Here is a 12,337-nt window from a genome sequence, read left to right on the forward strand (position 1 = left end):
CTAGGGCAGAGAAGGTGAGCCGTGTGGGCGCCAGAAGCACCCCCCCCCCATGGAAATGAGAAGACACATAAGCAAGCCTCAAAAAGAGACTTCCAGATCACCTACAGCAACCCCAAAGGGAAAGGAGATGGAACAATCTGATACTCAACCACCTGGACTCTCTGAACTGGCAACAAAAGAGGATCTGGGAAAAATGAAATCAGAAATAATTACTCAGATAACAGCAAAGATTTTGCTCATGGTGCAAGACATGATTAATAAATCTAGAGAGGACACAGATTAAAAAAATAGAGGATCTGAGGAACATGATGGAATCCCAACATAGGAAACAAATGGAATCCATAAAACAGATACAAACAGATTTCCAAGAGATTAAAAACTCCATCAAAAGTCTGCACAGCAGAATGAACCAATGTGAGGATAGACTTTCACATATAGAAGATAAGATTGCAATTAGTGAGGAGGAAAGGGAAAATTGCTTTAAAATTGTAAGGGAACATGAGAAATCAATCCAGCAGCTGCTAGACAATGCAAAGAAGAATAACATAAGACTGATTGGAGTCAATGAAGAAAGAGAGAGTGCAGATGACATAAAAAACTGTTCACAGAAGTGATGGCAGAAAACTTCCCAAGGAGGGGGAAAGAACTTGACATACAGATAAGTGAGGCATATAGGACTCCAGCTAGCCTTAATGAAAAAAACACATAGGCATATAATAGTTAGGATTCCAGAAATCCAACAGAAGAACAAAATTCTACAAGCAGTGAGAAAAAAGAAACAAATCACATACAAAGGAAAGCCCATCAGAATCACAGCAGACTTCTCAATGCAAACCCTCAAGGCAAGAAGAGCTTGGAGTGATGTATTTCAAGCCCTAAAGGAAAACAGCCTCCAACCCAGATTGATGTACCCTGCAAAACTATCTTTCAAAGTTGATGGAGAAATAAGATACTTTCATGATAAAGAGCACCTCAGGAACTTCATGAATACCAAACTGGCACTCCAAAAAATTTTAGACAATACCCTAGAAAAAGACAATGAGGATGACAACCCCAGGAAACCCAGCAGAATGAATCCATTGGGCGTGACAAATTAAACACAAATGGGGAGAATCCAACAAAAAGAAAAAGTCATGACAAGGCTTTTAAAACTTTTAGCTTCATCTCCCTAATGAGTGTATAATTCAATCTTATTATTGTGCTGATTAATATTTTTCTGATTCTAAAATTGCATACCATTCCTTGTGCTATACTGGCTATTTATCATCTTATGTCTACATTTTAATTGGGTTGTCTATTAATGAGCTCTAAGAACTCTTTATATATTCTGGTCATAGGTTATATGCATTGGAAATATGGTCTGTTTAAGGACTACTTTTCATTTTAATGATGTCATTTAAAGTTCTAAATTTTGATGGAATCTCATTTATCAATTTTTTTCTTTTATACATCATGTTTTTTGTATCCTAGGTAGTTCTTGCCTACCCTGAATTCATAAATATTTTCCCTTATAATTTCTTCTTAAAGTTTTATACTTTTAGGCTTTCTTATTTAGGTTCATAGGTCCCTTCAAGTTATTTTCATGTATGGAAAAAAAGGGTTGAGGTTAATTTTTTATATAGGGATACCAGGTATTCTAGTGCCATTTGCTGAAAACACTATCTCTTCCTCGGCTCTTGAATCGAGTTTATATTCTATAAAATGCTAATGTTAAATAATCTTTCAAAGCTCAGTGGCCCATATATGTGTGGTTCTATTTCTAGATTCTCTGTTTTATTCCAATGATCTATATGTCTTTCCTTACACCAACACTGCCTTGATTACTGTAGCTTTAGAAGAAGTCTTAAAATTAGGTACTAAACGTCTTCCAACACTGTTTTTGTTTTTGTTTTTAACTTTTCTAGGTCCTTTGTACTCCTACATAACTTTTAAATTTCAATATCCAATTCTTCATTTATAGCAAGTATACACAGACCTGAATTTTTATATATACCTTGTGTTTTCTAATCCTGCTAAATTCAAGAACAAGTTCTAGGGGCTCCTAGAGATTTCTTAGTATTTTCTCTGTAGATGATCATTTCATCTACATATAAAGATTTTGCTTCTACTTTGCCAATCCTATCCTAGTTGTGTCATTTTATTGCCAGACTATTTTGGTGGGGCCTAGGTTTCAAAGTTTAATGGATAGATGAAGAGTAAGCATATCTGCCCTTGTTCCCCACCTTAAGGAGAAAGCATTGTATCTTCTCCATTCATACAAGGCGTTCTCACTGGAAGTATGGAGTACATGTCTTTAATCTGTTGAGAAGTTTCTGTTCTACTTCTAGTCTCCTGATAGCTTTTACCATGAACAGCTGTGGAATTTAGTCCAATACTTTTTCTCCAACTAGTGACAGGATCTCATGGCTTTTTCCTTTCCTCTGTTAAAATGATGACTTTTGGGGGTGGATCTTCTAATGCTGAACCAACACTGCCATCCCTATAATAAAACCACTTTCTATATCCTGCCAGATCTGACTTCTAATAATTTGTTTTGTTAAACAAATTTCTATCTATGTTCATACTTTTTTCTTCTATTATCTTTATCCAGTTTTAGGATTAGCACAATGTTGAGTTCCTAAAATGAGGGGAGAAGTGTTCCTTCTTTTCTCTGCTTTAATTGTTTGATATCATTTATCAGTTAAACTGTTTATGAGCCTGCTGTTGTCATATAGGTAGGTTTGCAAGCTAGGAATATACTTTCTTTAATAGGTGCTATTCAAATTTTATATTTCCTCCAGAGTTAGTTTCATTAATTTGTCATCCAAGGTACTTCTTAGAAGTTGTCACATTTATTTCAAAAAAGATTTTTGTAATATGCTTTCTATATCCTTTTAAATTCTGTAAAATCTGTGGTAATGTCTCCTAGATCTTAATATTATAATTTTAAAAATGTATAACTGATATTGTGTAACAGGATGAAACGGTCTAAAAGAGCTAGGGGAATTGGAAGGGGTAGGGGAAGGGAAAAAAGGGAAAGGAAAAAATATGAGAAGAGGAAAGAAAATGGAAACAAGGTCTTTGCAAATAGGGAAGGGTGGAGGGGGTGAAGGGAGGGCAAGGGAAGGGGGGGGAAAGAAAAAGAACCAAGAGACTCATGTAATGGTACAAGATCCCAATGATGAATGTAACTGTATTTTATACCTAAAATGTACCAATAAAGTTAATGGGGAAAAAAAAGAATTTACATAGTAAATGTAAATGCTCAAGTGTTGAAAGCAAAAGGCCATATTTCATTAACCCTGATAATGATGAGGAAACTGAGACTCAGAAAAATTTGTTGCTCCCTTCAAGGCTGCAAAGCTAATAAATCATGGAGCTGATATAGAAACTATCTGTGATTGCATATGAAACAAACTTCAAAGATCCTTGCAAACTTGCTCGAAATGTCTTCCAAATTCCTATACTCTTTATGAAAAAATATTAAACCTTCATTTATACAAAGAAAAAAAAAAGACAAAAATGACTCTACATATACACTGTATTCAAGTTAATGAGTTTATCACAGGATTACTGTATAGCAATTCTGGAAACTCCATGCTAGGGTTGATCATAAAAAAGGCCTAGAATCTGTGATATCTCAGGAGCAATGAGCATACCCAGTGCCTCGATCTTGGTTTCTAATTGCTACTTTCCAGAAGATCTTTGGAGAAATGGCAGATTCTAGGACTTTGATGTGGAAAATACAAGGTAAGGTTGGTGTCACCTTGTAGATCCAGAAAGCAAGGAAGTGTTGAGGAAAAAAGGGATGGAGTATGTCAAAAGGACACAGTGGCCAATTAATGATCGTATGAGATTATAACCCAAAGAATAGAAAAATACCCATGATTCCATACTGGTATAAAGAAATGATTGGACTCTCATAGGCTATTTTGACACGGATTACAACATGGATCATATGATGGAAGTGGGAGATATTAAATAAAGCTACTGTAGAAGTTACAGCATTAATTCATAGTGTATTTGAAAGTTTTACTTATCAGTTCTTTATCCTCAGTATAAAAAAATTATCAAAAAGATACTTTCCTAGAAAACAGGGCAAGATTTAACAGGAGATATTAATCTATTTATGAAGGCACAGCTTATTTCTTTTTAAAGTACTCTGAATTGGTGCTGGGCATTTAGCTCAGTGGTTCCACCATCTGCCTTGCAAGCGCAAGGACCCGAGTTCAATGCCCAGTACCAAAATAAAGTACTCTGAATATTTAATGCTAAGCAGTGTCTCATTATTTGCTTGCAAACCTGTGAATAAAAGAAAAGAACCAGAGTTTCGAAAACAAATTATTGAAAAATGTTGTATAGAAATATATAAAAATTGTCAAAAGTGTTGTCTACTACCTAGAAGCTATGTCTAGCAAAACATTTTTTAAGGAAAAGATACTGTGGCACTATGGTCTAGGGGCAGTTACAGTGGCTTGCAGTGGGCATTGACCTTATCTCAAATGATTGGATAAGTAAATAAATGGAGGTGATGAAAAGAAATCTTTACAAAAGAATCCCAGATAATGTAAATACTTCTCCACCAGAAAGTGGAACTTAATTTCCCTCCCCTTGAGAGTGGGTGAGATGTAGTGGTTCATTTCCAAATATAGTGAAGGAAGAGAAAAGGGCAACTGTACAGTGGAGAAATGTGGTCATACCACCGTACCCAAGTCATCAAGGTTAAGTTCACCAGTGATGTCATGTTGCTGATTGTGCTCCCTGACAGGACTCTAAGAAAAGGGTGCTTCATATACATGGTGATCTTCCCAAAAACCTACAACTGCAGTCTGATCATGAGGAAATGGAGGGAAATTCTACAAATTGAGGCACATTTTACAAGATACCTGATTGTGAACCTGTGGAAATCCCAGGGTCATAAAAACAAAGAAAACATAAGAAAGTGTCACAGACCAAAAAAGAGATATGACAAATTATACAATGTGGTATCCTGACTTGGGTCTTGGAACAGAAAAGGGAAGCAGTGGGAAAGATGCAGTCCAAATAAAGGCTCTAGTTTAGTTATAGGACAGTACCAAGGTTACATCTTAATATTCACAAATGCACTATGGCTATGTAAGATATTAGCATTAGGGGAGAATGAGTGGAGGTACATAAGAGCTCTCTGTTCCATCCTTGTAGATTTTTGTAACTTTAAAATTATTCTAAAATTAAAAGTTTATTTTTTACAATGTTCTTCTAATCAAACCCTTTCAGTGTGCGTATGGGTTTTTTTAAAAACCTAACCCATATTCCCCTTCTCTTTTTGTGGTGACCTCTGCATGATGAGTTCTGTCATCTCATTTTTATAGTCTAATTTTTATTATCTTTGAGTTCATCTGTAAACTTCCATTTAAATATTCTATTACATTTATGCTAAAAAATCTCTAGATTGATAGATAAGATATTAAAAACAATAGTGGTTTATGAGAAAATCTGTTTTAGAGACAAGGCAGAACAATATCTCAAGCTTTAATCTTGCAGCTTTTGGAATTTGAGCCATGTGAATGTTTTACCCTTCAAAAATTTAATTTGAATTTAATTTTTCTGTTCCATTATCTTCTGAAATCACTATTCAGTGACTCAGAAGCTATTTCTGTAATATTGTCACCTCCTAAGGAAGAGTCTTTCACATGTTCCATGTTGTGCTTCATTGGAGTTTTGGAAATCATTTTCTTTTTTCAAGGCAATCTGATATTGCTTGGACTTGAGTTCTTCCTTGTTTCATCTTCATACATTTCACAAATGGTAATTACCTACGTAGGTTTTTAACAGCCTGCTAGATAATTTGGCACTTCTTGGTTTGAGATTATTTCCACTATTTGGGGCCTATGGAAGGAAAGAAGAGGAGGACCTTGTGAAGATATTTGTGGCCTCATTAAAAAAACATTTAGGATGTATATTCCTGATCATTTTTACATTTCAGGAAAGGGCCCCCAAAAAGTTACCTTTCATATTTATTCAAATGTCAATCATACATTTATTATTTATAAAGCACTCACTCTGTATATAGGAAGACTTTCAAGCCTTGTATGTCTTCCTAAGGAAGAGAGAATAAAGCTGGTACCATCATTAATACAGCATCTGGCTGATCCATTCCCTATCCCAAATAGTTCCTTGAAGAAATGTCATGCTTGTGTTGGAGTTGGTAGTTTGTCTAGGAAGGACCAAGACATGAAATTCAAAAATGTTGTTCCCCATAAAGGAACAACATGGATGAACCTGGAGGACTTTATGTTAAGTGAAATAAATCAGATGAATACTACATACTCTCACTTATATCTGGAATCTAAAGAAGTCAAATTTGTAGAAACAATAGAATAGTGGTTACCAGGGTCAGGAGGTGGGGAAAATGGGAAATGTTGATCAAAAGGTACAAACTTCAGTAATGCAGGACAAACAAGTTCTAGAGATACAACATCTAGCATGGTGACTGCAGTTAGTAATACTGCATTGCATGTTTGATATTTGCTCTGAAAGAATAAATCTTAAGTATTCTCATTATTTTAAAAATGGTAACTATGTGAGGTAATGGATATGTCCAGTAGCTTGACTATAAGAATCAAGTCACAATGTGTATTTCTATTAAAATATCACATTGTACACATTAAATTTTTATTTTAAAATGTTTTCTCCTGGCTTCTTTGGGTTCCATAAACAGATTTTCTTTCAGAGCATCAACCAATCACTGTTAGTAGAGCATGATTACCTCCCTTTCTACGGTGTGCTTTGCAATCTTGTTGCTTAACTCCTTTTATTACTACAGATCTTATGTTTTCTTGGCTGTTGAAAATCTTAAATACACATCATTTTAAAAGATAAATAAATAAACATTTTATTATCAATTCTTTATTTTTTAGCAAGTCCTTTCCCTTGTTTAACCGGTGCATCCCTCAAACACCTGAGTGCTATTCCATGTTTGCATCTGCTTTGATAAATGATGTTGACATGCTCCATCAAATTCTAAGTGGAATTATGTCAGAAAGAGACACCATCCTTGGCCTGTGTATCCTTGCATTAGGTAATTTTCAATTAATTTTAGTAACTATTTCTGGAATGCCGTAGTTTCTAGCACTTCTGCATGTATTACAGTGAAAATTAGCTTCTTGTATTAAAATATAAAATTTCATATTTATTTCCTTTCTAGATGTTTTTGGTGTTTAGGTGCAAGTAGAAGAAGGGAAAGTATGAATGGGAGAAGACCAGCAGCCTATCTGCCAGAAAGCTTCACTGGGTGGGGTTGCTTTAATAGACCAACCATGTTTGTGTCTGGTCTTCAACTCTGCATAAAGGATGGATAGGTAGTGCAGATTTCCAATTTATGAATTGGCCATGAAGAATAGGGCCATTAGGGAGACCAGAAACCATGTCTTTTGGCCTACATGTTAGTCATCCAAATTAGAGAAAGGGAAGGAGTGTGTATCCATGTTAAATGGGGTCCGACTGCAATGCTTCATTTGTCTAACTCCTCCAAAACAACATACCTGCTTTGGATTGTAGGCAGGTGAGGGCTTTGAGCAAAGACATGCCTCCTCCAGGCATTTGTGGAAGCAGCTACCCATTCTTGACCTTCGGTTTCACATTTTCTGTGTTTGGGTTTGCTGAGCCAAGAAGAGTCAACTTTCTCTTAAACAGGTTAGTGTACTCTGCTACCTTAGAGAATAGTAATAGCCCAGTGTGTAGCCCCTTCCCAGTGGTAGACCCCCAACTTCTGGCTTGAAAGAATCTCTTTGGCTATCCATTAACGTATTCCTGCCAGTTTACAAATTGAATTTCTTAATGTCATTACTAAAAGGTTATTCATTCCTGATTACTTAGGGAAACTTAACTAGTCACCATCATGTCACTCCCAGAGTTTTTATTTTGCCTGAGTATGACTTCGAATGACCCAAATAGCATGATGTGACTCCCAGATTCTAGCCTGGTAACCACAGATAACAAAAAATCCAGGTTAGTACTGGTGTCACGTATGATGACCTAAGTCCTCACAAGGATTGTGTATGTTAGACTCATAACAGTTATCACTTACTGAGCACTTATCTTGTTCCAGGCATTGTGTTTATTCTTTTTTTTTTTTGGTACCAGGGATTGAACTTGGGTCCTTGTGCTTGCACAGCAGGCGGCGAAACCACTGAGCTAAATCCCTGGCCCACATTGTTTTTATTCTTAACTCATTAAAACCTCATCAGATTCCTGCCCTGCTCTAGAAGAGGAAACTGAGGCTTAGAGACCTAACTGAGTTGGCCAGGGTTGCACAGCTAGTAGAAGGCATGATAGAGCTTACTTAAATCTAAATATGTATGATTCCAAATCCATGTTATTAACCACTACTTTGAAATATCTATATGCAATCCTGATTTTCTGTTTAGAGAAAAATAAAATACTATTTATATATTACTGCCGTATTTTAAAAATGTATAAGCCTGAAAGGCCATATATTAGGAAATGAAAATACAGTACTTTCCATATACAGCTTACTTTATAATTGGAATCTTACAATTTTCATGTTAAAGGCATTAGTCTTTTAGGGTTAATAAAAGTATCTCAGAACATCTAAAGTTAGAACTTACATAAGTCCAGTGTGGAGACAAAAGACTTAGTATGGTAAAATCTTTAAACAGTTCATTTGGACTTTTAAGAGAAAAAACGATCTGAGTATTTGGTAATAAAATACCTTCTCTTTAATTTTTTTTAATTCAAGAAAACTTTCAGAGAGTGGTTTACTGTAACTGCCTTGGGGAGAATGCCTTGCTATTTTCATTGGGTGTCTGGCATACATCCCAAGATATTCGGAGATTGCACAGAACCCTCAACCCTCACTTTTCTGGGATGGGGATGTTGGTCACCATCAGTTTACTGTCTTCACTCTCACCCTTTGTTGCTCTTGGGGTTCATGAGATTTACTTCATTTTTCAGCCTTGTCTTTGGCCATGATGTTCATCTTCCGATTCATCACCACTCTTCTGGTTCACATTATCATTTCATTGGTTATTTTGGGATTGTTGTGTAAGTATTTCTGCTTGATTGATTTCTTTTTTGTTAAATGAAAAGACTTTTCATTAAGTGTAGAATTCAGAAGTTGGCATCTTAGGGCTACACAGAACCTTAGGGTATATCTAGCCCCGTCATTTAATGTGAGAAAAGTCCAGCCCAGGGAGGACATGGAAATTGCTTATGTCCACAGATAATGGCCAAAGTTAATAGCAAATCTGTTGTTGTTTCTACTATACTGTGCAGCCTGCCAACTGAGTAATCCTGTACCATAGATTTAAGAGAGATTTCTGGTGCCCAGTGAGACAATTTTGAAGGATTTCTTTTTTGGGGGGGTGGGGTTGGTACCCGGGATCAAACTCGGGACCTTGCACTTGCGAGGCAGGCATCAGAACCACTGAGCTAAATCCCCGGCCCTGAAGGATTTGTTCTGAACCTGTACTCACCCCTGAGTGTGTGGGTGCCACAGTTGTCACGCAAAGGCTCTGGCCAGTCTGGAGAGCAGGCTGGAGCACACACAAAGTCCTGGAAACCCTATATGAGTCAGTTGTTTCCCCGTCCATTCCTGGATTGTATGTCTCCCCAAGGGTTGTTGAAAAGAGGATCCCAAGAACAGGGACCTGCCTGAAGCTCAAAGCTGCAGCTATTTACCAGTTGGCATAGGGTGTTTTAATTTTTAATGACTCCTATGGTTGTAGTGCTTCATTCCTCTGAATACTCAGCTGTGCCCCTCAGCAATGCAGAGCCCTTGAGCCCCATGTTGGGGAATAGGCAAGGATGTAAAGTATGCTTTTCACCATCTACAATTAGTAGATGACTGTGACGTCCTTAGAGATACTGTGGAAATGGCATGAGGTAGCATTTTCTACTTAAATACAAAGTGTTTGCAATGTCAGAGTATCCTCAGAATGAGCCTCTGATTTACATGATTCCCACAGGCCATGTAAACCCACCTAGCTTTGTGGGTGAAAAATCAATATCCAAGCTCCCACAGAATTTGCCGCCTGCAGAGTTTGTTTGAACATTTTAGACTTTGGACTCCAGTTATTTGGTGCAGTTTTCTTCCTGTTCCCACCCAGACCCAACCTGTGAGGTAGGCACCTGTGTCCTGGGGTCACCTTCCTGGGTCACCCAAAGACCAGCAGCATCCTGGGACTGGCAGGTCCTCTGCAGGGTCGTCTTCCAGGGGGCAGCTGCTGGCTCTAAAGTCCCTGGGAATTTGGAATCTACCACCTAAGCAGGGCAGCTGGGTCTGCCAGCAGGAGCTAGACTTGCGTGTGAGGTTCTGCATGCCAGAGTGGGGGTGGCTATCTCAGGTCATGTATAATCCCTGCTGGTGTTTTGCCTTCTAGTTGTCTGCGGTGTCTTATGGTGGCTGTATTATGACTATACCACTGACCTCAGCATAGAATTGGACACAGAAAGGGAAAATATGAAGTGTGTGCTGGGGTTTGCTATTGTATCTACAATTATCACGGTAAGAAACACCCTTCCAGCAGTGAGTTGACTAGCCAGCCAGAGTCTGAAATCCTAATCATTGAGTTCTAATGAAAAAAAAAAAAAAAAGAAACAGCTAGCATCTGTTTTGTTTTATTTTTTTCCACCTCAGAATATGCCTACACGATTCAGTGCCTTCCTTGGATTTGAGATACGTGTATAGAAATACATCAAAACCTTCAGAGAATAAGGAAAAAAGTTTGAGTTCTTTCCAAGTCATTTCACCCGTCTCCTAGAGACTGATGTGTTATCTTTGCTGTTGGGCTATAAAGAGGACCCAGCAAGGTGGGAGGGGGATTGGTTTATGAGGGTTCCCATTTCCTGTGTGCAAGGAGAGGCGTCCCTTCCAGCCAATGAATGCTCTGCTCTCCCCAGGGCGGGACAGCTCCCCCTGCCCTTGAGTACACAGAGCCCTTTGTTTCCAACCTGCTGGCGGCTGGGTTATTTTGGTTTCCAAGGAACCTGCTGCCTCCTCAGTGAACTCTGTAGTTGAAAACAGGCAAACTGAGGACCTTGAGGCTGCAGATGCTGGTTGTTGAGGGAGGGTGGTTGGCAACCAAAAATCATTCAGGGCATTCTCCAGGTGGCAGTAGAAATGCTAGAATCCACCGTACTCCGAGGAAGGTTCGGAGTGGATTTCACATAACCCATGGTCCTATGCTGGCATGTTGCTAACTGTACTACAAAGTAGCCAGGGATTGCCACAAGCTCACTACACCTCAGCAAATGCGGATTCTCTCACTAGCTCAATCCTCTCTTCTAGGGAAAGCCTTCAGGTCCTAGGTACAGTCTTTGTGCTTTTCTCCTTTCAACATTAAGTTTTCATGTTTAGGGAGCAGGTGGCAGTAAGGCCGGGGACCAGGCTCATCCTGAGCAGGAATTGAGCAGGAGGCTGGAGAAGAACGGGCTCCTCTACGCCCCAGGCCTGGAGCACTGGGGCACCAAGGTAGAGGGCTGAGAGCTAAGGAGACAGCAGGCTCTTCCCTCAGTCTCTGTGACTCCCTTTATCTCCACACACTGAACTATTCATGGCCACTCGATCATAAGGCTGTGGTAAATTCTCTCCACTCATTATGAAGTGAGGGAAAGGGGAGGCTGTGAGGGGAGAGAGAGGGGCCGTTCTCACTCAGGTCCATGAAGATGTTCCCATGGCTGGTAATGTGGGCAGAACCAAACCACAGCCCATAGGCCACTTGTTTGGCATGAGTTCCTCCCAAGTGCCCATGGCTTGATGAGCCAGTTTTGACTCTTATCCTCATAAAAGCCCAGATCCTTCATGCTCACCGCCATTTATGTGCAGCTTCTAATATGCACAGGGCTGGGCACTAAGCAGTGACGCTAGCAAGACACGAAACACAGAGCCCGCGCAGGCCGGTGATGCGGTAAAGGGCTGGCAAGCAGCGTCGTGATGTGGTGCTCACAGGGAGAGCTCAGCCTTTGCCTTCTCAGGGAAGCTGGGCTGGCTGTGGAGCAAGAGGATGGCCATGGCCAGGGAAGCCTCTGCCTGCCCTGTTCATGTTTCGCTAGCCAGCCCAGTCTCCGCTCCCACTCACCCTGTGCAGGGGGTCAGGGAAAACTAAGTCCTGCCTTCCAGTCCTGCACCACTCCCAGGCCACCGCTGGTCTCAAGGGCAAAGAACAGCGATCAGCAGCCCCTCTGCCCTTCTCCTACTCCCACTCTCCCACCCTTGCTGCTTAGAGGAGGTAGAGAAAGGGGAGACCAAGAAGAGCAGGGGAAGAGCAGGAGAAGGTCTCCCCCGCACCTTATCCCTTCCTCCCCCTTCAGAGCCCATGCATGGTACTGCCCAGCAGTGACTGAGATGCTTCATCAA

At 39.5% G+C, this 12,337-nt stretch overlaps 1 protein-coding gene across 9 annotated transcripts in view; it reads left to right on the plus strand.

The window, feature by feature from the left end:
- Slc44a3 (solute carrier family 44 member 3) overlaps positions 1 to 12,337 on the plus strand; it is a 77,364-nt gene that overhangs the window by 15,980 nt on the left and 49,047 nt on the right. For all 9 annotated transcript variants that reach the window (XM_004841225.4, XM_021255344.2, XM_087213163.1 and 6 more), the window contains 3 exons: positions 6,879 to 7,039; positions 8,935 to 9,024; positions 10,362 to 10,486. In XM_004841225.4, the coding sequence (XP_004841282.2) occupies positions 6,879 to 7,039; positions 8,935 to 9,024; positions 10,362 to 10,486 (376 nt within the window). The remainder of the gene's footprint in view (positions 1 to 6,878; positions 7,040 to 8,934; positions 9,025 to 10,361; positions 10,487 to 12,337) is intronic.

The sequence above is a fragment of the Heterocephalus glaber genome, unplaced genomic scaffold (assembly GCF_053883595.1).
Source record: "Heterocephalus glaber isolate CG9 unplaced genomic scaffold, H.glaber_assembly_v1.0 deba00001442, whole genome shotgun sequence".
NCBI lineage: Eukaryota > Metazoa > Chordata > Mammalia > Rodentia > Bathyergidae > Heterocephalus > Heterocephalus glaber.